Source organism: Sparus aurata, chromosome 5, assembly GCF_900880675.1.
Source record: "Sparus aurata chromosome 5, fSpaAur1.1, whole genome shotgun sequence".
NCBI classification, from domain to species: Eukaryota; Metazoa; Chordata; class Actinopteri; order Spariformes; family Sparidae; genus Sparus; species Sparus aurata.
Window position 1 is genome coordinate 2,213,219 of NC_044191.1, and position 25,679 is coordinate 2,238,897.

Sequence of the window (25,679 nt, forward strand, 5' to 3'; positions counted from 1 at the left end):
GTAATTATTTCCACTTAAATAAGTTAATCAATAAATGTATTGTAAACTACATAGAAGCAGCGTTGCATTGTTATTTTATACACTTACAGTATACATTTACATGACATATATATTTGCATGGACAAGCATGTGTACCTGGTTTATTTCACTATGGCCGAAACAACACAGCTCACACAGGTTTATCAAGCACATTTTATTACAAAACATGACAACAGTTGTAATACTCTCCATAGAGTGTTTATTACTTCTCTGTGAGACAATGGGTTTGTTCAAAGGTTACGTTTACTTAAAGAATAGTGTGAATCATAATGACGCTACTCAAAAAAATAATTTGTCATTTTATATTTCAGATTTTGCAAGATTTATGAGGTCAAAAAGCATTCTTTTCTTCAGTTTGCTTCATTAGTTCCTACTGCACACTAAGGAACCTTCTTTTCTTAGCTGTACGAGTGTAAGCATGGTGACGCCACTCCACTTCAGCAGTGCTTTCATTCTCAAGGGTGCCAAGTTTGATCATGTACACTAGACAAAAGAACAGAAAGAAGAAAATGATCACATTGCACAAGAAAGGTGGTACTACAGAACAGAGGAATTAAACTGAAATGCCCCAAAATGCCTATTTCCTGAAAAGAGAACTTCTCATTCCACACTACATCATGTTGTTTTTCATCCACAGGCTGATACCTCTTCAGTGGGTAAAAGAGTTAGGTCTCGCCAGCATTTGCCTGCCTTAAAATCAAATACAAACACCAACATTATCACTGAGAGAAGTGACACGAGGTCAAAACCAAGTATATGGCTGGAATATGTCAGGTCAACTTGTTACTGGGGTAAGTCAGTGGTAACGAATTCAATTCCTAAAAATGAAAAGCTTGTGTAAAAAATGCAGCATAATACTTCTCTGTCAGACATGTGATTAGGATGAGTGGAGTTTTCATTACATCAGCGAGTTACATTCACAGATTTCTTGTTTTATTTGTTTCACTCATACACAGGGCAGCTGTTGACTAAAGAATATCTATTGCTGAGATCTGCTGATTTTGATGTTTGATTTAATTGAGAACACATTTTCATTTAGGCTCAATTATTCCCCATCATGAGTTTCATACTTTGTCTTATTCCCACTGCCCTTTACAATTTCACCCTTACAAATGCTTTCATTTTAAAGATGTCCAATTTAAAATTTCAATTTTTTTCCTTTCCTCACTTTAGCCTACATTTTTAGTGTAACATTTGTCAATTTGCTTTTTAAATTGACCGTTTTTTAAAGTTTATATATGATATGTTTAATTATGACCAAAAACCTCCTCCATACAGAGGATACTCCGTATGAACGCACCACATTCATAGCTCAACAATCAGCGGACTAATGGTTACTTTTCATCATTAACCTTATTTACATAGTTGTTCTGTAACCCACAAGGTGAATGAGGATGACTGATGAAGTCTGAGCTCGGCAGTCTTGGCATTTCTCCACCTATCTGTAAGCTCAAGTGATGCACCTCCGCTAGATCTTTTATACATTTATGGGACAGAAGCTGAGTTTATCGACCCAAATGAGGCCCGCCAGTATGCGGAGCGGCACCTTGGATCCTGAGGCAACCTGTTATGAAGGCGATGCCAGGCAACTGGCTACGAGTTTAAGATCCAACTAATTGTCAATTGATGAAGGATGGATCACTGGTGGTGATTTGAGAAATAAGAGGGGCACACTAGCTCACTTTGAATCCTCTGAGTGTGTATGACTCTCCTGCAACGTTTTCAATGATGTTACCAGCTCCTCATTTTACTGCAAAGCTCTAGTCCAGACCAGAAGGAAGCCAACAGGAATCACAATAAATGGCAATTTCAATGCAGGATATGTTTGATAAAGAAAAGACGGAGAGGAATTGACTTTTAATTGTGTACCTGGAACATAAATGGGGTTAATGAGCCAGTAAAAGTGGGCAAAGTTCTGTCCCAACTAAAGGCACTTCAAGCTGATGTGATTTTCTATCAAGATACTTCTCTGAAAAATGTTGCCCATAATAAACTTGGGTGTACATGGATAAGCCAAATATTTCCCGAGGGCAAGGGGGGCTCATATCCATCTAGAAGGGAGCTTCTTTTAAGCATCAATCTACAATACAGGGTAAAGATTAAGAAAGGTCTTAGGTTTAATCCCAGACATATCAACTACACATCTAATTATCAGCAGTGATCTTAATTTAGTGTTAGGCCATAGTTAGACGGGTCTTTTACTCAGAGAATTATACATATGAATGCAAGAGACCTTATCAAATCATACATGAATGATATGAATTTATGTGATAGGTGGGGGATCCTAAACCCGACAGGGAGGTAATACATTTGGTCCTTCATAATCCTAAATTCTGCGAGTACTCTGAATCACAAATTAAATTGTTTTTTTAAACCAATGGCGATGGTGAAACATTAAAGCATATATCAGGGGATGAACAATTACAGTTGGACAGGCACATAAACAAACTCAATGCAGAGAATGCTTCACAACTGTCCCCAGAAAAATACAATACTATTATGCCACTCAAGTGTCAACTTAAACAAATACTATCCAAGTTACTGATACTATCCACACAAAGTTTTGACAAGACAACTTCTTGAAATGACAGAACCACACATAAAATAAAATCAGTTGTCTTTGTACCTTGCAGAGTGACATTTACGATCGTTTTCGTCAATAAATCATTTGCAGGTCCAAGAGATATGCAAGAATTTCTAGATGAGTTTAAAATACAAACTGGCCCCGTATATACCTAGGATGTTTATACAGGCAAACAAGAGGTAGTTCTGCCACAAACACTGAGTGAGGCAGGCGGTTATTACTTTAATACAAAAGAAAGGGAAGTATTTGGAGGAAGTAGGTCCCTACAGACCCATCTCTCTATTAAATACGGACCAAAATATTTTGTTATTTTCTCATCTTTAGGGGCCTTTTTTAATGTAATACACTCTCCTAGAATTTAAAATGACTTCATTTTATTGAGCCTAGATGCTGCAAAAGTGTTTGATCAACTTGAATGGTTGTACCGCTCTGCTGTCCTGGAAAGTTTACAGGTGATGAGTTGATTTCATGGATCCAATTATTATAGAACAGCCCTGCAGCAAGAATGCTTACTTATCACACATTATCTTCCCATTTCAGGCTTTACAGAAGAACAAGATCCAGATCCAGTTTGATTTGGGAGACAACTAAAAGAAGCAGATACTGACACTGGCACAACAGCGCTTCTTGGCGTATGGACTTGTCACTGCTAAAAAGCTTATCCTCTTATTCTGAAAAGAGGAGGATGTCTCAACACTGAAGTTGGGGCTCACAGCTGATGGACACACTCCTCCTTGAAAGGACCCGGTTCTTCATTAGGGACAAACTGAAAGATTGTGAGAAAACTTGGCAACCTTTGGCATCTTATCTTACAGGACAAACTGAATCTTGAATGCAGTCCTGGGTTCCTGCTGTTCATGTTCTTTTTGATATTTTGTTTAAACAAAAAAGACGCATTGTAGTAACAAATGCTTGATATTTTGAAATGAAGCTTCAAGTTGTTTGCCATTTCTTGTAAAAATGTACTTTTGTCATTGCGCTGCTATACCAGCCTGTCCAACGTTTGGAACACACCGTTTTAACTGATTTAATCATTTACTTTAAAAACACAACAGAACACAACATTTTACTGATGAAAACATCTCAAATTATACAAATACAGTTAGCCAATAAAGGTTTCTTCTTTGACTCCTGTGGAGAAAGTCCCCAACACTTTAACTATTTGGACCTTCTTGTTAATTCAGCAAACATTAAACATGAAGATATGTCTTTTTTCATGTAAAGAAATCAAACGACTAACTGGGGCGCCTCAGTAGCTCAGTTGGTGGAGTGTGCAACCCATCTACAGCCGCCTTTTCTCTCTCATCCCATTTCCTGACATTTTGTCAAGCTGTCCTGTCAAAAAAGCCATGAAAAAGGCCCCAAGAATAGAAATATATATTTTTTTAAAAATCGCTAACTGGTTTCTGCCACTGACGTACGCGTTTTATTTGGATATCGAGCTTGGAAGGGAGATCCGATCACGGGTGGTCACTTGAGACGCATTTCAATACTCATGTTAATCCCAGACCTAAAGCTGTCCACTTGTGATTGGATCAGTCAGAACACATGTTGATACCAAACATAACCAGCCTCTCATTGAAGTTTAACAGATTTATGTGCAGGCAGGCCGCCAAGGTGGTCCGTCCCTCGCACAGTGCACTGATGACAGCCTCACAAGAAAAAGAGACTCACGCACAGATTCATTCTGAAAGGGCATCGGCCAATGGGGAAACGGCACTTGACCGTCTGTACCACACCTGTAAGTCGATAGCTGCATTTGTAGGCCCTGTTGGCCTCGCTATACATTTGCAGGGAATGCCAAATACTTGAATAATAATCAAAATCCAAAAATCTCCTTTTGTCCATCCATACTTACATCTCATTTCAAACCTGGGTCCTACTTCTGTCAGCTCAACATTCTTGTGGTCTGTTTTTTTGTAGGTGTGATGTCTGAAATAGTAGATGAAAAAAACATTACTTTTAGGAATGTTTACCTCAAATAACAGTAAGTATGACATTAACACATGGGGAGTCAATTTGCAGTGACCTAAAAGTGATGAAGTCCTCTTGGTTGGCGAATGTGATAACACGCCTGCTGTCCTCCTTCGGCACTGGAAAAAGATACTTGAGGATATTCGATACCTGTGTGAGCAGAATTAATTAACTGTATGCACAAACAAGAGGTGAAAGAAAATATCAGTGGCATGCCTACAGTGCATGGATCCAGCACTTACTCACCCTCTTGCCGAGTCTTGAGGTGAAGTTGTGGAAAATTAGGTGGGGGTAGGCCTCCGACATGGTGCCTATGTCTGGAACATCGTGCCTCATTACCACGTTGTAGAGTGTGAAATAAGCCGTGGGTCCAAATGGCAAGTGGCACACCACCAGGCCATCTGTAAATATACAGGACCGAAATACATTGGATACTTTAAGTGCAGTTTTTCTGTATTGCCTGTAGTCTACTTTCATATTACTTCTGTGATTACAGAGTGCACTCCAAACACATTTGACTTTATTTTCCATCTGTCCTTTTACTACTTGAAAAGTATTATATTTTTTGCCATGGTGCCGTTGTATGGCAACAGGGATAGCAGAGGCTGAAGTTAAAAGGCGTACCTGGCTGTCCCCTTGTTTCATGCACGATGACGAGGTCTGTAACATTGTTGGCTTTGCAGGCTCGCACAAGTGCAGCAATCTCATGGTTTCCTCTGTTCATGCGCTGGGCTCCAGGGAACATTAGCTTTACCTCCTGTTACAAGTTACAAAGTTACACATCATTCTTCACTCTCTTTTAATTATTTCCTGTTACTCCCCACTGTCAGTTTTTTAATAAAGCATAAGGCCCTGCTCTTTTCTCTCACCTGTAGCTCGGGTCCATCAAAGACAGTAATATTAAAAACTATGTTATACAAAAAAAAAGGAAAAAAGAAAGAAATTAAAAACTGATGGCTATGTTGTTCAGCATTTAACACGCTTCTGTCAGTCTGTGGCTAACCTCAGTGTCAGCCACCAAGAGTTCCTGTAGCTGTGCCTAAATGATGATCAGTAGCCAGAAGCAGCCTTTTACAACACTCTCTCTGTGGCAATATGTCAATCTCTAAGCCCCTCTGCTGACCTTGGCAAACATTTTGAGTCTGGAGCTGGGGTCTCTGGATGTGGTAACCATTAATTTAGGATCTTCAACTCCGGCCCATTTATACTCATCATCCATGTGTGAGCTGATACCTGAAGAGACAAGAACCAAGAAATCAACATAAATGAATACACTGATGATTAAACAAAAAGGGATTAACACTGATACAGTTGTGCTGACAGACAAGATGCTGTTGATTATGGCAAGAGAAAACAACAACACTCGCCTTCTGCCCCTCCATCGTCATACTCAAGTAGTTTCTGTAGCTGCAGAGCTTCTTTGCGTACCTCAGTTGGAAGAATATTATTTTCTGCAGAGAAAAATAATTTGTGGTAGAATAATTTACACTGTTGACCACATGTCATATAAAATGCAGTAGGAAAAATATGGAACAAAGTAATCATGCAATCCTACCATCAAGAGCCCCTTTCAGCTTCTGTTTCTTGTCTTCAATTGTTCGGAGCCGGTCCTCTTGTGCCTTCCTGTACAGGTACTCTCGTCGCAGTCTCACCTCTCGACGAAGCTATAACAACATTACACCAGGAACATCAACCACATTATCTCAATAAAAGATATGCAGGCTCACATTAGACTTATGTCATGATTATAGGAATATGTTAGCTTGGTTCTGAAGCCTTCATTTCTTGTTTTGAGGAAGCAGCATTAGATGGTGGCCATGTCAGAAGGCTAAAATCAATCTTAAATGATAAGCTCCTATAAAAATGAGAATACAATCACCTCAATTCCAATTGGAAGTTTTCTAGTCCACAAAACATTTCTGGAGCTTCACAGCATAATAGTTTTGCAGAATTCTGCTAAACAACTGACGTATCTGGGGACAGTCTCAAGAAGCCCTGAGATTAGAAAAGACGTCATTTACACTCTTGGCATGTTGTCCAGTGCGTGCATATTTCAGATGTACGTGTGCACTATGGCTTATATCTTAGCAGCTACAGTGGAGATTTCAGCTTTAGGTTATCAGTTTTTTATAAATCAATTTGGGATCTAGTGGCATCCTCAGACTTGGCTTGTGTCCAACAAGCTGTACAGAGCCACTTTCTGTTTCCTCTTGGCTGTTTTTTTTTTTTTTTTTTTTAAATTGTATTTACATTTTAAACAAGTCTCTAGCTACTTCCGTTGTTTATAAGTATGCTGCAATGCTGTTTTAATGTGAAGCTCCAGAAATGTTTCGTGGACTACAAAACTTCACTTGACTGTCCACTAGCACAGGGGGAGGAGATACTGACTGAATTCTAATTTGGGGTGAACATTTCCTGTAATCAATTTCATAGACATTCCTTAATAAGAAGCGACACATTTTCGACAGCGCACATGCGAAACGCCATATTTCTTATTACCAATATAATCTAGAGTTTTGAGTTGACCCAAAGTTGACTCCTATTATGGATGGTAGATTGACCTATGTTAATGCCGGATCCGAGAGTTGCATTTGATTAAAAGAAACATCTGGATTAGTCATGTTTTACGCGGCATAAATGCTAAGATTTAACGTACGGTAATAACTAATGTACTTTTTAAATGCAGTTCTGGGTGTGCTCTTTTTGTTAGCCACAAAGACGCTATTTCCACCACAACAAGAGCCAAATACAATTTAGCTATCCTAATCTAAACAATGGTAAATTAACGTATAACCGCACAAAACATCGTCGGTGTCTCGACTTAATCGGAGGACCAGACTCTGATGTTTACATTCTGTGAGGATATAGAGCGCACGTGAATGATCAGAATATCCACGTTAACGGTGACGTCACCTCGGCTGCTATCGCCAAAGCCCGTTCTTCGCTACAGTCATTTAATACCGAGCTGCTCAAGGACTTCATCACATTTCTAAAAATGATTTTTTTACCTACCATGATTTGTCTTTAGCTTGCAGTTAGCCAACAGCACTGCTCACATGGAGTAATGCGGACGTGCGTACAAGGGTTCCCTTCATTGGTTCATAGAGGAGCCAATGATAGCACTCGATACTGACTGACAAGGTTTTCAAAATAAAAGCCCAAGATTCAAGGATTTGGCCATCTTTCGTGTCAGTGCTGAGCTGAGACTGCCATCAAAACATCATGTGAAAAAACTCTAAAAATGTTTCACTACTAGGAGCTGCAGTACACTTCGTCTGGGTCTAAGTTATACAGCCAGTTCCCCTTGATATGATGATAAGACACCACCACACCTGAAGCATGGAGACACACAACAGTATCTGTGTGGGTAGACGCTTCCTGAACCTCTGTGGCTTATAAAAAGCATCACCTCTTCCGCTTTATAAAGACGATTAATTTGAGCATAACCACTCTCAGTGCTTGGATTATGCGTTCGCTAAATCTGATTATGCTTTTGGCTGTAGGTAAGTGTAGGTCTTCACCAAGATACAGAACCTAAATTCAGATGTTCCTTTGTATAATTTTAACACTTTATAAATCAATTACTGTAATGATTTACTGATAGTACCACTTGCTGAAATTAATTTGACAGTGCGTATGTAACTGCCTGAAATCCATGGAAAAAGAGATACTGATGCTAATATAAAGCAAACTGGAGTATAGTGAAGTAGTATCTACTAAAGCTTTATTCGTTTTAAATCACCATCTACTACATTCATCTAGAAAATGTAAAGTAAGTAAGTTGTGGTTATTGTGAAGATGATCAAATGACTTATAACGGTTAGGCCTCTTCTTATATTGGTAGGAGCTCACAGTTTAACTAGTTTTTCATTCGACATGGCTGTGTGCAGGAGCCTGTGAGGCGGTGTACTGGCAGACGCTGACATGTCCCTATGAACGAGAGCATGAGAGCCTGCTGAGGGTGTGGTGCAGGCAGAGTTCCACTGACTGCTGTCATGGCCTTACATTCAGCCAAAGTGCACACATAGTGGATGGAGGCAAACTCAAGGTGACCCAGGGTTCAGACACCTTCACTGTGGAGGTGCTGGAGCCCAGCCATGGAGAGGGAGTATACTGGTGTGGAGTGCTGGACAAAAATGACACCATCATCAAGCTGGCAGAAGGCTACTTCCACAGCTGTAAGTAGAAGGGAACATTTAAACATTACAAAGAACTTTATCAGGTCATACGTCAGGCTCTGATGGATTGTGTCTACGGTGTATAGGATTAATCACATATAGATTTCTGATTTCTAACGCTAAGGATATAATCTATCTATGTGACTATGTATCTGTCTATGTATGTATCTATCTATGCATCCATCCATCCACCCAAGCAGAAACTTGTCCATCCTGAAGACAAAACACCCAGGCATAAACAGAGTAATGTAATTCATGCTGTTCAATGCAGCAGGACTGCACTGGTTTGTACATTTGGGAGATAAAACAACCTCTCCATTAATGAATGGCACATCACAGGAGGGCCAACTCCTCAGGTCAAGACTCAGCTGTCCACTTACATCTGAAGGAGAAAAATCTTTCCTTGGAGGAGAACGATGAAAACATGTTGTCCAGAGAAATCAGATGGTTTGAAAGAGGAGTAAAATAATCCATCTATTTCAAACTGGAACTGCCGTCTTTGAACAGAGGAGGTGGAATACGACATTACTTATCCACCTACAATGCTGTACTGACTTCCCTCCCCAGACAGCTCGACAACCATTCACACCTTGACTCACCTAACACTAGCAACCCACATGAAGGCCAGTTGGACCAATGACCCAAAAGGGGTCCCAACGTCTCTGAAACTCAGAGCTCACACGTGACCTTAACGACTCTGTAAAGACATTCCCACATAGAGTTTAAAAGCCTGCAACTCCCCTCCAGTTTGTTAGAACTGAAGAAGCCTCTTGGATGAGAGCTGAAACGTCTTCAGTTGACTACAATACAGTACTTAGAACTGGAAGGAATGAATAAAATTATCCATCATCATTAACAGTCAAAACTCAAATCACATCTACTCTCCTTTGCCATCCACCACTGTAGCCTCTGTTGCTTACATCTGGAGCTTCACTCGCTGGATTCTGCTGCCTCTGCTCCCCCTGGTGACCATATTCACTAACGTCTGCACCAGAAGTAAGTCATTCTGCTGCACCATCAATAAAGATTGACATTTATACTTCATTTGAGGCAGTCAGGAGTACAATGAGCAAAAGCAAACAAATACGACAAATACAAAACATGCAGAGAATGGTTTTTTTGTTATCATAGTAAAGATTAAGAATACTGAACAAAAAAACACACCACTTACCTTTAATGCTGATTAGTAAGTACAACTGATTCACATGAAGAGAACATTAAACATCTTACAAGGAACTTTTAAGTGCTTATGGAACTGAGTGTTGAGGAAGACCTTAGGAGTCTCACATCCTGCTCACCGAACAGCAAATACAAGTTTGTTGCAGTAGCTTCAGCTAAACTCTTCAATCTTTATTTCACAGCAACAACAAAACACATCAGTAAGGTAAATCACTGCCCGTTTCTGGGAAATTTTAATCTTTAAAATTTAGAATAGAATTCCTAAAATCATGGATTGCTTTTTCTTTTCTTCCTTTAGAAGGCAGAGGAGCCCTTTGAAGATGCTGCTGTGAGCAGAGCTCTGGAGGATTCAGAGTATGTGAATGCAGCATCTTCCTGTGAGCTGGAATGATCAAAGGTGGTCTACGTGGCATCGTATCCTGGCAGCCCTTGACAGACTAGAATGACATGGGAGGGGCTTTAATGTTCAGGGCAGAAGTTGTGGTGATTTACACATTGCTTCTGAGGTGAAATCCCTTTAAAACAAGACGCAACAAATGTTCTGTCTGAAGAAATAAGTTTGCATTTATTGGACAAACCAAACATGGGCAAACTCACACATAGTGTAAAGATGGGACATGTCATGGGGTGAAAAATAAATGAAGGGTTTCATTCCAAAATTCCATACATCCATTTGGAACATACCTGAAAGACAGTATTCTTGTGTGCATATCTACTCTCAGAAATGTTACGACTTCAGATTACTTCCCCTATCAGATCTTTCCTGTCAACATTATTTCATGGGATTTCAGTGACATTGTTTCCACATGGTGTAATATCATTTCTGGAACAAAGCCCTTCAAATATATAGATTTATTTTTATACTTTATACATTCTTTTCCTGCTGTACACCTAAGTATCATGCTTTGCTTGAAACTGTTCTATCAGCATTTATCCTCAATCACATGACAAAGACAAAAAAGAGCATACAGTATTCAGGATCAATGCTGCATAGTTTCAACTTTGGAATATCAAACATAATTTCTTTGTAAACCAACGGAGTGTAACCATATGTGTATGGTAGTTGGAAACCGTATGAAACCTGTCTGTTGTCTAAAAATACACATAATTTCTCTTGTGATGCAACAATGCTTCACTTATTTGGTGATGTCTGTATGGAAGATACTGCACTTCATCTCAATCTATCATAAGCAGACAATTTGAGGCATTCAACAAAAAAATAAAAATAACGTGAAAACTTTACTGGTTACATTTCCTTAAAAGCAGTGGAAGTAAACCTTGGATGTATTACAGGAGAAGGTTAGGAAATGTGAACACCTGTAACCCATTAAGAGCCGCATCGTGTTTGACCGTTGAGGACATTTTCAGCACAAATCACACAAACAAAACCCTGACATTTTGCAACAAAACAAAATAGAAGCAATAAATAACACAAGGATAAAGCAACGAGAAAATCTTGGAAATGTTACTTACAGAGAAATATATCAGAAGTCCATAATACCTCTTTATATGGATGGTGTTTTGCTGTCGGATGAGAGTCAAACAAAAACAAAAGACAAACAAATATGTTGATTCACTGCAATCTTAGAACAGCCTTCAAGGATGGTATGGATTCTGTTTGACCAAAAAAAAGGCTTCGACAACAACCTGAACCCAACCAAGCTACCTAACACTTAACAGTAAGAACACTTAAAAATGGTTCACGAGGATAGCGGCACATCATTCCCTTATAGTAACCTCCGTTAAGGCAACTGCAGAAAACTTGAAGCAGAGAAGGTGGCTGGTAAATTAATCGCTATGTTAAGTTAAGAGGGTAGGGAAGTAACTTGTACAGGCTATTTTGACCTGCAGATGAAATTATATCATCATCAGTGATGACTTGTTCACTGTCAGAGTGGCTTTGGAGGTTTTGTCAGATTCAGAACGTCCATACTAAGCTGGCTAATGATTACAACGCTGTGAAAAAAAAAATGCGTCCACATCAGAATCATAACACTGAAACACCAGGAGAATGACTAATGCTGGGGTCAGATTCCACAATATTTTTGTCTCTCACAGGGTCACTGTCACATTAGGCAGTCAGTCATACATTCTTACTGGGACTTTGCAAAAGGACAACATTATGCACAGATCAGACTCAATGTTCCACCCGACACACAACTAGGAACAAGTCATGGTCAGTTCACAGAAGTCTTTTCCCCCGCTATGTTTACAGCTGTGTATGAAGAGTGCTCTGTGGGTAAACATCTTGGGACACGTCATAGAAGTAGCTAAAACAAGACAACAAATCATATTTTTTGAAATGCCTTGAGGCGTCACAGACTTTGTATTCCCCATGACACAGTGGAGAATAAAAAGTGCAACTGTCAAGCCTAATGCTAATTTTCACTCCTGACGCCATGATATACATGTTCTTATCTTGGCAAAGTTCTCACCTTCTTTATTGTCTGATTGGAAACAATCAACTGAGCCATACAGCCTACATGTGGTGACATTGACACAGCCCGGTTACTGCCGAGTCTCAGCTGTTTATGTCCTCAGTTATGTCCTCTGTCTGACATAATCTACATTCATACAGGTTAACTAGGAGCCCTGTATTGTATGATCAACTGTATCAGCATTAAAATGAGAAAGCACAGAGTTGACTTGGCTGCCACACAGCCATGTGTACATCACTTAACTGATTTCTAAAAGCTGTTTTTTTCTGATTTGAAGGCTTACAACTTCTTCAGACCATTGTTGAGAAGATCTGATCTCAGGAAAGACAAATGCATGCCAAGTGTGGATGGAGGACAAAATAAGCTTAGTGTGGACATATTCCAGTTGTGAAATGGGTAAAGTTATTTCCTTTGTAGGTGATGGACAGAGATCTTAAATCTACTCACTCACTTTTTTCTTCAGTGTTCATAATTAGGGACATATGACTAAATCTGCCATTAAACATTTAAGCAAACAAGTAGGAAAGAAAAGACAGAACACTAGGAGTCAGTCATCACTTCTAGCATGCTCTCAATTACTACACCAACCAACCAAACAAACACTCGGACAAAGTGGGAACCGTATTTACAGAGCTGATTTGGAGTGGATCACTTGCAGAGTGTATCAAATCAAAGGAAATATTAAGCAAACATATTCAATAATCTCAAAGTACAAAGAGCCAATCTGTGGCTACAGCGATCATCAAATTTGAAGGTCACGAGTCACTACAGTACTTATGGCTCTCCATGCCATTTCTCCTAGGTTGGAATGGAAGTGACAGCAGTAGTGCAGATAGGGAAAATCAATCAGAAGGAATTTACAGGTACAGAGTCATTGGGTATTTGACCTGGGCGTTGTTGGTAGCCTTGTGTATTGCGTATGGCTTGGAGATGCTGCTTTATGCGGAGGTTTCTGAACAACCACACACCTCGCTGCTGTTCTGCGACTCCATTTCCTAATAAAACAGGAGCTTTTATAGTTCTTCATAATCACCATCATCTCTTTTAACCGATCCTGCTCCCCCACCCAGAAAGTCCTCCAACTCGTCCACTTCTGTTTTCTTGGGCCGGGATTTCTTTTTCTTTTTCTCATCTACTACTGCAGCTTCATCCTTTTCCTTTTTCTTGTGTTTATGTTTCTTCTTGCTCTTTTCATCTTCCTGAAAATCAAATGACTTGTATTGATATAACTGCTTTTAAGACACATTACTACTTACAGTATATAACAGCAATAATTATACCTCTTTGCTTTTCTTCTTCTTTTTTTTCTTTTCTTTGGAGGAGTGTTTGTCTTCTCTCTCTGAAAAAGGAGCAGATACATAGAAATGTCTTTACCATCATTTAAACCACCTCTGCCAAGGATGTTATATATTCAGCAGTGTCTGTTTTTTGGATGGTTGGTTAGTCAGCAGGATTACACACAAGCTACAGAAAGGTCTTCCACTAAAATCAGATAGAGGGTGGGTCTCGACTCAGAGTAGACCCCATTAACTTGGATCCAGGAATTTTTCACCTTGGGAGCGGGGGCAATGCTCTCTTTTTCAGGAACGCACTGATCACATTTACACCTGGGAGCTGCTCAGTACCACTACAGGCTGATCTGTGGCCAATGAGCAGCTCCACTGGAGCAGTCGTGGTTATGAGGGCAGGTTATCAGATTTATCTTAATAAATTTACCAGATTTATCTTGCTGAGATATTTTACTTTAAAACATAAAATAAAATAAAAAATGCAGTTAAATCTAGCAATCACTCTCCCAATGTAATTGTGATTATGTACCTGTAAAGGTACCTATGGTTCTATTCATTCTGGATAATGACCCTTTCTTGGTTTGAACATGATGCTGTCTTGCACTTTCGGTCACGTGGTTGAATAAAGATCAATAAGAGTTTTTTGTCCATAGGACAGAATTAGTCTAAATGTGGGGTTAAAAACCAAGCTGTTGCAGTCACCATTAAAGATTTGGGAACACAATCAATCATTTGTGGATTTTAGTGTGAATCCAATTCAAAATGTCAACTGAGTTACGGTTACAGAGTCACAAAGACCGATATATTTCATGACTTGCCTTCCTGCTCCTCACTGCTGTCTTTGGGAGCAGGAGCCTCTTCTTGGATGCCGAGGCCAAACAGGTCGGTATCATCCTTGTGTTTGAAGGAGATCACAGTGGGCTTCAGAGGTTCTGGCACCTTGGCTAACTGCATGTCATCATCAGAGAGGTCAGACAGAAGCTCATCTCTGACAGGAAATGCATCCTGGGAAGAAAGGGGCAGTCAAAAATCACATGAGAAAATTGTCAAATTTTCCCAAAAGAGAAATTAAGGATTCTTAAGAGGCAGTGTGACAGTACTGCAATTAAAATATTTAGTAGTACTAGCTGACTCAATTCCAACAATTCCATTAGAAGCTCAGGCTCTAAAAAGAGCTGTGAACTGAGTCGGAATGAATCTGCTGCGATTATTAATCTGTTCTACTTTACCTTTGCTATTTTTGGTGTGTCTGATGCTTCAGACTCAAAGTCGGGGTCATCCATGATAAACGAGAGCATCTGCTGGGCTACAGGAGCCTCAGGGTCTGTATCAGAGTCCTCAGCTTTGGGTGTGCTTCCCTTCTTTTTGCCTTGAGGTCGAGCTGGCTGTTCTGCTGGAGTTAAAGTGAGGGAGATGGGTGCTCCAGCCTGGCCTCTGGGCTCCGGAGCTTTAGATGCCACCTTTGGTTTTGTGATGTGGATCACAGGCCTGAAACGTTGATAAGGAACATTTGTTTACCTTGAAAAATATGAGTATTTGTTTTGATATATATTGTAGATATTTTTACATTCCTTTTGCAGCAGCAGTGAACTTCCAAGTTTCTTATCTAAAATCACTGAAACCAAAGGGGGGTTAGCAACCATCAAGGTTACATTGGGCTTAACAGAGTAATTAGGTAAATCCTCTCATCACACTAAAACACTTAATGTGGCAGACTGTAATCATTCACAGCTCATGCCATGCATTTGTAATATGATGCACTAAGGTTTACAGTACATTGTGATTGGTAGCCTACATAATCTGGGCACTATCCAGTAACAATATAAAAAAAAAAAGTAAAACAGAGAGAGAGAGAGAGAGAGAGAGAGAGAGAGAAGGAGACTTCCCTCCTTTGAACGCAATGATTGTGATGTTACTTATCTTATTTGATGTAGGCCTTGTTATGTTGTTGCTTTTTACAAGCTAGTAAGTGCACTTGGTTGTTGCAATATCATTCCATACCATGTTTGTTTTGATAGGCTGCATCATTAATGACAAGCTCAATCCACAGGTAGCTCACCTGCTGTTGTGAACACAAATCTAAATGCAAGGAGCATCAAGGTGAAAAACAAACAACAGTATAAAACAATGAAAGTTTGTAGCTCTATTTAAGGGACAGATATTTCTATTGCTGCTCTGACAGTTGCTATGTTCTGACTTCTGTGAACCTGTAAAACAAAGAAAACAGCAACCATGAGCTGTCATGTCACCAGCTGTGGTATGAGTACATATTTATCAGGGTCTTTAATATAGTGATTCAAACGTTTACTGTTTGTTTCTTCAATTTTCAAAATCTAACATTATATGTACTTAACGTAACCATTCCCTCATTTTAATATGATTAAATATTTTTTTTAAAGTAACGATACAATTTGAATAAGAAAAATATTGCATCACTCTGTGCCCATTATAAAGCATCTCAGGATGTCATGGCACTGACTTTGGGAATGACTGCTTTGAATTATGGTATGGTCTCATTCCAAAATTAGCTGTCAGCCAATAAAGGGTTCATTCTTTACCTTATATTGGTGTAATATATCCTTTTCATGGCTGCTATTTTGACTTGTCAAAGCAGGAAAAGCACAGCTGTTACCAATAATGTTAGTGTTGGCTTCATTCTATTAAGTTAACCAGTAAGCTGCATCAGTGAGTATGCATAATACCTGAGCCCTCGAATTTGCTCACCTAAATGAAACAAAGCCATCATTAATGATATAAATTACACCTTACCTTTTCTTGCTTTAATTTAAAAAAAAACAGCAGTGAGAAGGATCAATTCAATCAACAAAAATAACAATTAAAACCACTCGCACTTTGAATGTTCTCTTTACACTCAGCGTAGGGTTCACCGATGGCTGACAGTCATTGACCACTGAGCGCTCTACTACTGAACATCATGATTTAAAAGCTGGTGCAGAGATGAAGACCCTTCATCTTGCCCAGCAGGGATGTGAGAGTTGATGTTTCTTCACTAGTGACAGGAGACAGAGCTGGGTGAGATGGTTGGAGGTTGTCGTCAGAATTATAGTAAGAAGAGGTGTTGACTACAAGCGGTGAGTTAGCGAGCTGGTGAGATTCAAATGTTTAGTAGATGACCCTGAAGAGTGCTTTATTAAAGACTACTGTAAAACCTCCCATAGGTTTTCAATTGGGATGAGATTTGTGAAGGTCATAGCATATGGATTAGATCATTTCCACACTTTTGCCCCGTTTTCCTGTATGAATGCATAAGGTTTTAAAGTATTCTCATTTTGAGAAAGGACTTACGCTTTCAGCTCAGCTTCACTGTCCAGGTCTTGGTCATGTGTGACAGTGGGGGCTGCTGGTACCCCCTCTTCCTCATCACTGGTCAGAGTGATATCTTTGCTGGGGGGCAGGGTCCTAGGCTGGGGAAGGCTGGGCTCAGTGTCATCAGGATCAAGCTCATCCTGGAAACCTGACACCATGGGGTTTCCTCTGCCTTCACCATCACTGGGAAAGAGAAAGACAAGAAAAACGTTTTACCTATACGAATTGGGAGAGTGTTAGTCTGCTGTTGTAGGCTACTGTGCAACTCTGCTGTAGTAGCTGGGGTGGTTAAAACCAGGACCTCGGTGACAACAAATGTACATATGCACATCTGTAATTGGATAGAATTCAGTTTGTTGTGAATTCCTCACGCTACAGAGACTGTGGGGACCATATTGTTTATAGTTGACTGCTACGTCAGTTACGTAAAGTTAAATGATATAACTCCAAGAGACCTTAACACACTGTGTGTTTACCTTTTCATCAGGGAGGTCCCATGTACAGCAGTCAGAGACAATGTCAGTTTGGACTTTTTATTTACAGTTGTGCTTGAAAGTTCTTGAATCCTTCAGAAATGTCTAAATTTCTGCATCAGTATGATCTAAAACATAATCAGATTTTCATGCAAGTACTAAAAGTAGATAAAGAGAACCCAGTTAAACAAATGAGACACAAATATTACACCTGGCCATTTATGTATTGCCAATTATCCAATATTACATATCTGTGAGTGGCAAAAGTATGTGAACCTCTAGGGTTAGCAGTTAATTTGGAGATGAAATTAGAGTCCCAATCAATGGGATGACAATCAAACAATCAGCGGGATCTATATAAGTCTGATCTTCACAACACATGTTTGTTAAAGTGTATCATGGCACTGAGGACATCAGGAAAAGAGGTGTTGATGCTCATCAGGCCGGAAATGGTTACAAAACCATCTGTAAAGAGTTTGGACCCCACCAATCCACAGTCAGACAGACTGTGTATAAATGGAGAAAATTCAAGACCATTGTTGACCAACAAAGATCACTTCAAGAGCCTGATGAAGAATAGTCAGCGAGGTCCCAAATGACCCCAGGGGAACTTCTAAGCAACTAAAGGTCTCTCTTACATTGGCTAATATTATTGTTCATGAGTCTACCATCAGGAGAACACTGAACAACAATGGTGCGCATGGCAGGGTTGCAAGAAGAAAGCCACTGCTCTCCAAAAAGAACATTGCTGCCCGTCTGCAGTTTGCTAAAGATCATATGGACAAGCCAGAATGCTATTGGAAAATTGCTTTATGGAAGGATGAGACCAAAATAGAACCTTCTGGTTTAAATGAGAAGCGTTATGTTGGGAGAAAGGAAAACACTGCATTCCAGCATATGTTAAATGTGAAACATGGTGGTAGTTTCATAGTTTGGGCCTATTTTGCTGCGTCTGGGCCAGGACAGCTTGCCATTATTGACTGAACAATGAATTCTAAATTATACCAGCAAAGTCTAAAAGGAAAATGTCAGGACGTCTTACCATGCACTGAATCTCAAGAGAATGTGGGTCAGCAACAAGACATTGACCCTAAGCACACACGTCATTCTACCAAAGTATGGTTGAAGAATAAAGTTAATAATTTGGAATGGCAAAGTCAATGTCCTGATCTTAATCCAATCGATATATTGAGGAACGACCTGAAGCGAGCAGTTCATGTGAGGAAACCAACCAACATCCCAGAGTTGAAACTTGTCTGTATGGAAGAATGGGCTAAAATTCCTCTAAGCCAATGTGCAAGACTAATCAACAGTTACTGGAAATGTTTAGTTTCAGTTATCGCTGCACAAGGGGGTCACACCAGATACTGAAAGCAAGGGCTCTCATTTTAAGAAGAGACATAATAAATTCAGATTTGAACCGAACTTCATGAATGTTTTTGTGTCAAAGTAACTGTGTTCCGCTCATTTATCACAGAAACATGAGAGCTGTAGAAATCATTGGAACTGAGACTGTCATGATATACATGTTCTTAACAAGTGGATGTAAACTTCTGAACGCAACTCTATATTTCAGAAACTATCAATGTGTACATCCTGTGACCGCCTCTAATAATATTCATGCCTGCAACCAAGTAAAGAAATTGAACCACATCCAGTGATTTGTGCCCTCTAATAGGAGCCCTGTAGCGGCCAATACATATTTTCCAACTACTTACTGTATACAGGGTTAATAGCCAACACTGTTAAATATAGCTTGTCTATTATAAAAGATCCAAAGAAAGCTAGTTTTAACTTAACACATGCTGTTCTTGGAAAGAATACAATGAATAAAGCTTTGTTTCTCATCCACATTAGAGTTGGGCATTATCCACTTCTTAATACCAATAAACCATCCCCAAATGTTCCTGTGCTACCAGCTGACTACATATCACATTGTAGGGCTTTAAGGGAACCGCGTATTGCTGCTATACCATTTTCCACCACAAGGTGGCTGCACCAAGTACGCTACATTAAAAGCTGGATGCAGCCATAGAGGCGAAGCCCTGTTCATTCCTATGAAAGCTGCTCAGTGGTGAATGAAGCCAAAATGGCTCCACTTCCAGGCAATAAAAATACCTGGATCTTTTGTGTTGTGGGGACCATTGAGTGTGCTCACTAGAGACTTTCACCGATCGAGCTAGCCAACTTCAAGTACTTGAATGGGGATAAAATAATTTCATCGTGCGGCTCTTCTAGGCTTTCTAAATGTTATTGGACTCAAGTTATGGCAGTCAAACAAGTCATTTTGGGGGGGTTCTGATGCTAAGAAATGAATAAACTGTTTTACAGACGCTTCATTCACAACGTTAGCTAACGGGAAAAAGTATTTTAGGCCACAGTGCATCACGCGATGATGTAATTAAACGGTTTGGCCACTACAAAAACTGGCTTAAAATCCTAGCACTCTTTTATATAAAACACTTATACTGTATGTCTGTTATTTGTTGGAAAGTATTTTGAATGGCATTTCTTGTATAAAAAGGTACTATACAAAAAATTATTATCATTATTTCCATAATATTTATAGTGTTCATAGTAGTATTAAAAGTAGTAGTATTATAATTTTCAAACCATGACAAAAATATCATACTTGACAAGTTCATCCTTGCAGCGTTGTTAGCTGGTGATTAATTATGAGTTAAGCACATAGATTTGTACAACCATTTCTGTCTGTCATCTTCATGCAAATCTTGCTCACAGCCTTGAGATTTGCTGGCTCTCCCTGTGTCATTCAAAATGCTACCCAATGTCTGCAGTTGCATTTTTTCTGGGGACCAACTCACTTGCATACGCCATACACAAGTGACCTAAGCCATAGTAAGCATATATACACCCGTGTCTGTGTTGCTGGTGGTGTGGGAGTGGATTGCCAGCTGTATTTTCCAACGTTAAACAAACTGACTCATGCAGAGTGTCTGAAAGGAGGTCAGCCAAAAAGGGTGACGTGTTTACTGGGAAAACTACAGGTCTCAGTCCCTGGTATAAGCACCACTAAGCACAAGAGGATAAGCAGAAAAAATTTCCCAGGGGAGAGGCTGTCATGTGACGCATGAGTATGAGTGTTTCTATAGACTATCTACTTATAAATTGTCGTTTTTGACAGGTTTTATTTGACAAATTACATTATTTACAAAAGGCTTTGTTGTCACTTTTATAGCATCTTCAATCACACATACAGTGGCACTGTTGGACACACACTGTTGAGGCATTTATTACTTATATGTGCACATTATGGAGCAGAATTTTTTCTTGACGGTAATGAAAGAGATATCATTACCTTTTTTAAATAGCCTGGGGTACTATATTACCGGCCGAACCTAATCCACATTATTACATACATTGCATAAACCATAATACATCAACAATGTTAACAAATACTGACTTTGTCTCATGGAAGAACAAACTAACTCAAGAGGTTTCATAAACATCTCACCTGTCACTGTCAACAGCTGGAGCTGGTGCACGCTGAGGCACCTTGGTCTTCAAGGGCAGGCTGTCCTCCAGAAAGCTTTTATCCAGTCCATCATCTGGTACAAAATCATCCACACTCTGCACCTTAGCAGGACACACTGGAGCAGATGAGCCATCTGAGGAGAGCATAGAGCCAGATTTATGTGAGTAACTATCTAATAAATTCACTTTATTCAAATCTGCATTTAGAAATTACAATGCTCCCATCACAGGACTGCAATATGTTGCCTTGTTCATTATACACAAACTCCAATGGAACAGGGAAATCACATGACATTCCAAACCCAGCAGATCCTGTGATCATGTAAAGCTCTGGATATCTCAGCTGCTAAGTCTTGAGTCTTGTGACTACTTGCTGTGGACTTGGTAAGTTTCAGTTATGACTGAATAATCCATTCAAAAGCTGATATGAAAAATAAAATTCACTATTTAGAATTGCTGACCCCCTAACTGTTGTAGAGGGGATCATCAAAGAAAAGCTGCATCCTCCTTACATAGAAATATTGAAACTATGAAGTTGATGGCTATTTGGTTGAGTCATGCTGAATCGTGTCAGAGTGAGTCATATCAAAAAAAGAATGCTACTTGCATCATTATCTCAACAGGAATGCAATTACAAAGTTATTAATGTAGACTTAAGACCTATTAGGCAGATTTCTTATTGTGAGAATTGTCTTGAGGAGACTTTGTGGAGAGATGATAAATCATATAAAGAATTATTACCCAGCCCTCATTGAAAGCTTTTATAAATGACATGGAAGACATAATAATGATTGTTTTAATGTTATTCTAAAGCTCTTCTAAGAAATGGCAAACAATTTACTGTTTATATCTGAAAAACAACATTAGATTATTATTATAGTTCTGTAATGTTGCTGTTTTTCTATTGTAATTCTTCTTATCTTATACACTTTTAACACTGTGAGGGGGGAAACTATAGTCCAAAATACAGAATGATCTCCTAACGATGAAGAATTGGCTCATGTTTCACAGTTTTTCGGACTAATTACATTTTCTTTAAGCTAAGGAAATGAGGGCAATTAGGAGAGATAATAACAGTAAAACTTTTAAAAACAACATATACTTCTTAATATCTCTCTGTGTATTGAATTATATGTTACTGCAACCTTCTCTAACAGCATTTTCATTTTAACATCGGCTAAACCAAAAGCAAGACTGGGATGTAGACAATCAAAGTTTAAGTTCAGAAGTACAAAAGGAATTTGCACAGTCAATCAATCTGCCTTGGTAAGGAACAATATCCACATGGCATTTCTTTCTGAGCGCAAGCCTCTTTTTCCGTTACTCCCAATGATGAGCAAACTAATATGGCAGGTGCTGTGCACAACGCCTTTTCTTTCCTTTATCCCCCTAATGTCAACATGCATGTTGCAATTTTTTCTCTCACTGCATATGGCTTCAATCCAGAGTTCTCAATCACAAAGCCAGCGTTTACTGCATATGACAGCATAATAACAACAGCTTAGAGCTGAGGTAGGGTCACTGTATGGTTCTTTTGCCGGTCACAATAGCATGCATCCATGCACATGATGCTGGCACATGCTGTATGCATGCACAGCTGTAATTGGCTGGTGGTCACACAGACCAATAGTCGTTTGTCGCTGAACAACTCTTGATATTGCTTTATCTGCTTCTCATTGGGGTGAGGAATCCACTATAGCAAGTATATAAAACACGCATCAAGATGTGTGTCACTTAAACTGTGGTGACAGAGACTTGCTATTCCAGGTTTAGGAAGAAGAGGGCATGTGTCCTGGTGCTGAGTCTTTAACTGCTTGAGTAATGTGTAAAATCTCACCTGACTGAATAGCGGTAGCCTCAGAAGCAGGAGGTGAACCAAACCAGCGGGAGATGAAGCTGCGTTTCTGCGGGGCCAGAGACCCAGATGCAGCTGAGGACTGAAGGTGTTCAGGTGACTGGGCTGATGGCTTTGACTCAACACTTGATGAAGCTGCAACGCTCACTACTGCCAGCGGAGGTGGAGGGGAAGAGGCAGACACAGAAGGCGACTGTGGGAGCACCTGGGAGGGAATAGGGGGTTGTGGGGTGCTGGGGCTAGAGCTGCCTGTTGAGGCTCCACTGGGAGGGACAATGGGGGACTGGGAGCCTGAGGAGGGACTCTGACCGTTGGCTGGACCAGGAGAGCCATAGCCCTTACTGCGAGACTCCAAGTTCTCAAGGAAACTGCAGAAATCACAGCAAGGCTTGTTAATAAACTTAATATTTAAATTGTCCTGATGTTGACTGGTGTTATAATCACCCCAAAACATGCTATAATCAGGTTCACAAAGAAACATAGAACACATGCAAACAACTTCACAAATCTGTTTGTCAGAAGATAACTCATTACTATAACAAGACATTTGCAATACACAGTTATGGATGTTTTCTTGATTACTTTAATTATTTGGCTGGCCCAACATTAACTGCCAAGACCAATGTGTAGAAATGTGACACTATACTAAAAGTGAAAAATCTTCTTGTTGGTGTTGGGTATCATAGAAATTGTATAATTTGGCTAACTCAGCTTTGGATCATCATGTAATATTGGGCTATATTCAAGCAAAGTGTCACTTTGTGAGTGTTTAGTTTTGAGAAAGATATTTGTGACTGAAATGCTGACCTTTGTTTGTAAATATATCAATGCAGAGGTACAAAATGTGAGCAGAAATCACCATTTTTCATTGGAATTGACTCTATACAATACCACCTTAAATGTTTGAATTGCCGTGTCCTCTGACAAAATACAGATCTGGTAGGTTAGGTCTGCAGTGTGTCCAGTGCCTCTGAACTTCATTGCCGAGAGCGAGGCCGTATTTCTGATGCTCACCAGAATAAACCATGTGCACACAGTAGACTATCTGCACAAGAAAACTGTCTCTCTAAGGGCTCAGTGCAATAGTTATCTGAAAGGAAGAAAAAAGGCAAACAGTACATTTCATAGTTTTGATCTTCAGTCTCCTGCTGGACGCAGAGTTCCTCCAGGGTGGCATCCATGTCCAGCTGGTTGGTCTCCAGCTGCCTCAGGAGCGTCTCTCTCTGCACGCAGACACAGACAGGCAGACACACGCATGAACACACACATGTTTTATGAAGTGTTCGCCCATCCTTGCTTGTGAAAGCCTGAGCCTTTTGACGACGCCTTTTTCATAACCAGGATGATACTATCAGCTATATGAACCTGTTCACCTGTGAAATGTTCAAAACAGGGGTTAGTGGAGTGCTTACCCTGTCCCAATACGTTTCAAACTGTTGCAATTTAATTGAGAATAAGCATATATCTACAAAAATCATTTAAGTTCATGAGGTAAAACGTGATATATATTGACTTTGTGTGGTTTTTAATAGAGTATATGTATAAAAAATGATTAGGAAATTATCCCATTCTGTTTCAAACAGCGGTTGTATTGCTGATGATGTGAAGGTTAAAACCTAACCTGTAGCTGCAGGAAGGGGATGTTGAAAAACCTGTGCAGATATTTCAAGCCAAACCCATTCTTCATTGAGGATTCAGCATAGTGGATGTAAGATGATCCCATTGGTCTGCAAAACACAGGCATTATTAGTTATCTTTCATGACAACATGTGCAGTACATTTGTAGGGTTGTTTAGTAGTTGTTGTTTCTCTCTACAGGAGAGAAGATGGGAGGAGAAGAGAAGAACGGAAGAGTAGAAATTACTGTGTTTTATCTTTGCACTACCGATGCTTCATATCTACGTTAATTAACAAGCCTGGGAGTGAAGAATCAGTGTTCCCCATTTATTGACGAGACTCTGGCAGCTGGCCTTAGTCTAACTTGCTGCATATACACAAATTGATCCAAAAGTGTTTTTCACCTGTCATAACAGTGCTGAACATCTTGCGCTGTTGCTTCAGCAAAGCATCTTTAACTCTGTCAGTCGACCTCCCATGGCCCCTACTGTACATACACACGCCTCACAAATGACACCACCTCCCCATCGTATGAAAGCTGTCAATGTTTACAACTTCAGTGAGATGGAACTAGCTCTTTCTTCTGGTCATAAAAAAGACTAAACTAAACAAAGAGGAACAGCTGTCAGGTAAACTTGTGGTGTCTAACAGTAACATTAAGTTGATGTGCTAGCTTGTAGTCAATCTCTCTTCAGTCTACTTGTCTGTCTTGTTAACCTAGTTGGGTAGTACTTAGTCTATATCTCTTTGTCTGTGTTTTATTTACCAGCCACTTCCAGCGCTTTTCTGTGACTCTGTGCCTGAAAAATGCCAGACTGAAATACAACTCACACTAGTTATATAAATAACTAGATAAATGCCAACATGGAGTACGTACACATATGCACATGCTTGGGCACGTAATGATCGCTGCATTCTCCAGCAGCAACCTCAATCATACAGACCAGACAATATTCTCGTTGTGCAAAATTAGCAAAATTTGAGAGATGGATAATTAAGAAATGAATAACTGAATGAATGAATGAATGACAGGTAGCCAGTGGCTACTTAAAATGCACTGACAATTGTAGTAAAGTTTAAAATATCTATTACTTATATATTATAAGGAATACATTCACATTCCTTATTTCCAAACGGTATGTTCAGTGGCTGTCTCGTGTCGATGGGTTGTGCTTGTGTTTCTCTTGTGGTTGCTTTAACCAACGACCTTGATGTGTTTACCTGCAAAACT

The 25,679-nt window shown here is 39.7% G+C and overlaps 3 protein-coding genes across 4 annotated transcripts in view; 1 reads left to right on the forward strand and 2 right to left on the reverse strand.

The window, feature by feature from the left end:
- Positions 1-178: 178 nt before the first annotated feature.
- imp4 (IMP U3 small nucleolar ribonucleoprotein 4) lies at positions 179-7,731 on the reverse strand. Its single transcript, XM_030417563.1, has 9 exons — positions 7,610-7,731; positions 6,153-6,261; positions 5,965-6,048; positions 5,721-5,830; positions 5,222-5,354; positions 4,844-4,998; positions 4,653-4,747; positions 4,482-4,555; positions 179-522 (listed from the first exon to the last, which is right to left on the reverse strand). Exons 1-9 carry the CDS (start codon positions 7,610-7,612, stop codon positions 410-412), a joined length of 876 nt encoding a protein of 291 aa, XP_030273423.1. The 5' UTR covers positions 7,613-7,731; the 3' UTR covers positions 179-409.
- LOC115581958 (CMRF35-like molecule 8) lies at positions 7,709-11,079 on the forward strand. The gene is made up of 5 exons (XM_030417564.1): positions 7,709-8,100; positions 8,488-8,775; positions 9,682-9,771; positions 10,137-10,159; positions 10,253-11,079. Exons 1-5 carry the CDS (start codon positions 8,064-8,066, stop codon positions 10,343-10,345), a joined length of 531 nt encoding a protein of 176 aa, XP_030273424.1. The 5' UTR covers positions 7,709-8,063; the 3' UTR covers positions 10,346-11,079.
- rabl6b (RAB, member RAS oncogene family-like 6b) overlaps positions 10,494-25,679 on the reverse strand; it is a 20,641-nt gene continuing 5,455 nt past the window's right edge. For both annotated transcript variants that reach the window (XM_030417559.1, XM_030417558.1), the window contains 9 exons: positions 24,453-24,558; positions 23,951-24,054; positions 22,814-23,199; positions 20,957-21,110; positions 16,988-17,191; positions 14,911-15,169; positions 14,500-14,686; positions 13,673-13,731; positions 10,494-13,591 (listed from right to left, as the gene is read on the reverse strand). In XM_030417559.1, coding sequence (XP_030273419.1) covers positions 13,406-13,591; positions 13,673-13,731; positions 14,500-14,686; positions 14,911-15,169; positions 16,988-17,191; positions 20,957-21,110; positions 22,814-23,199; positions 23,951-24,054; positions 24,453-24,558 — 1,645 coding nt within the window. In that variant the 3' untranslated portion in view covers positions 10,494-13,405. The remainder of the gene's footprint in view (positions 13,592-13,672; positions 13,732-14,499; positions 14,687-14,910; positions 15,170-16,987; positions 17,192-20,956; positions 21,111-22,813; positions 23,200-23,950; positions 24,055-24,452; positions 24,559-25,679) is intronic.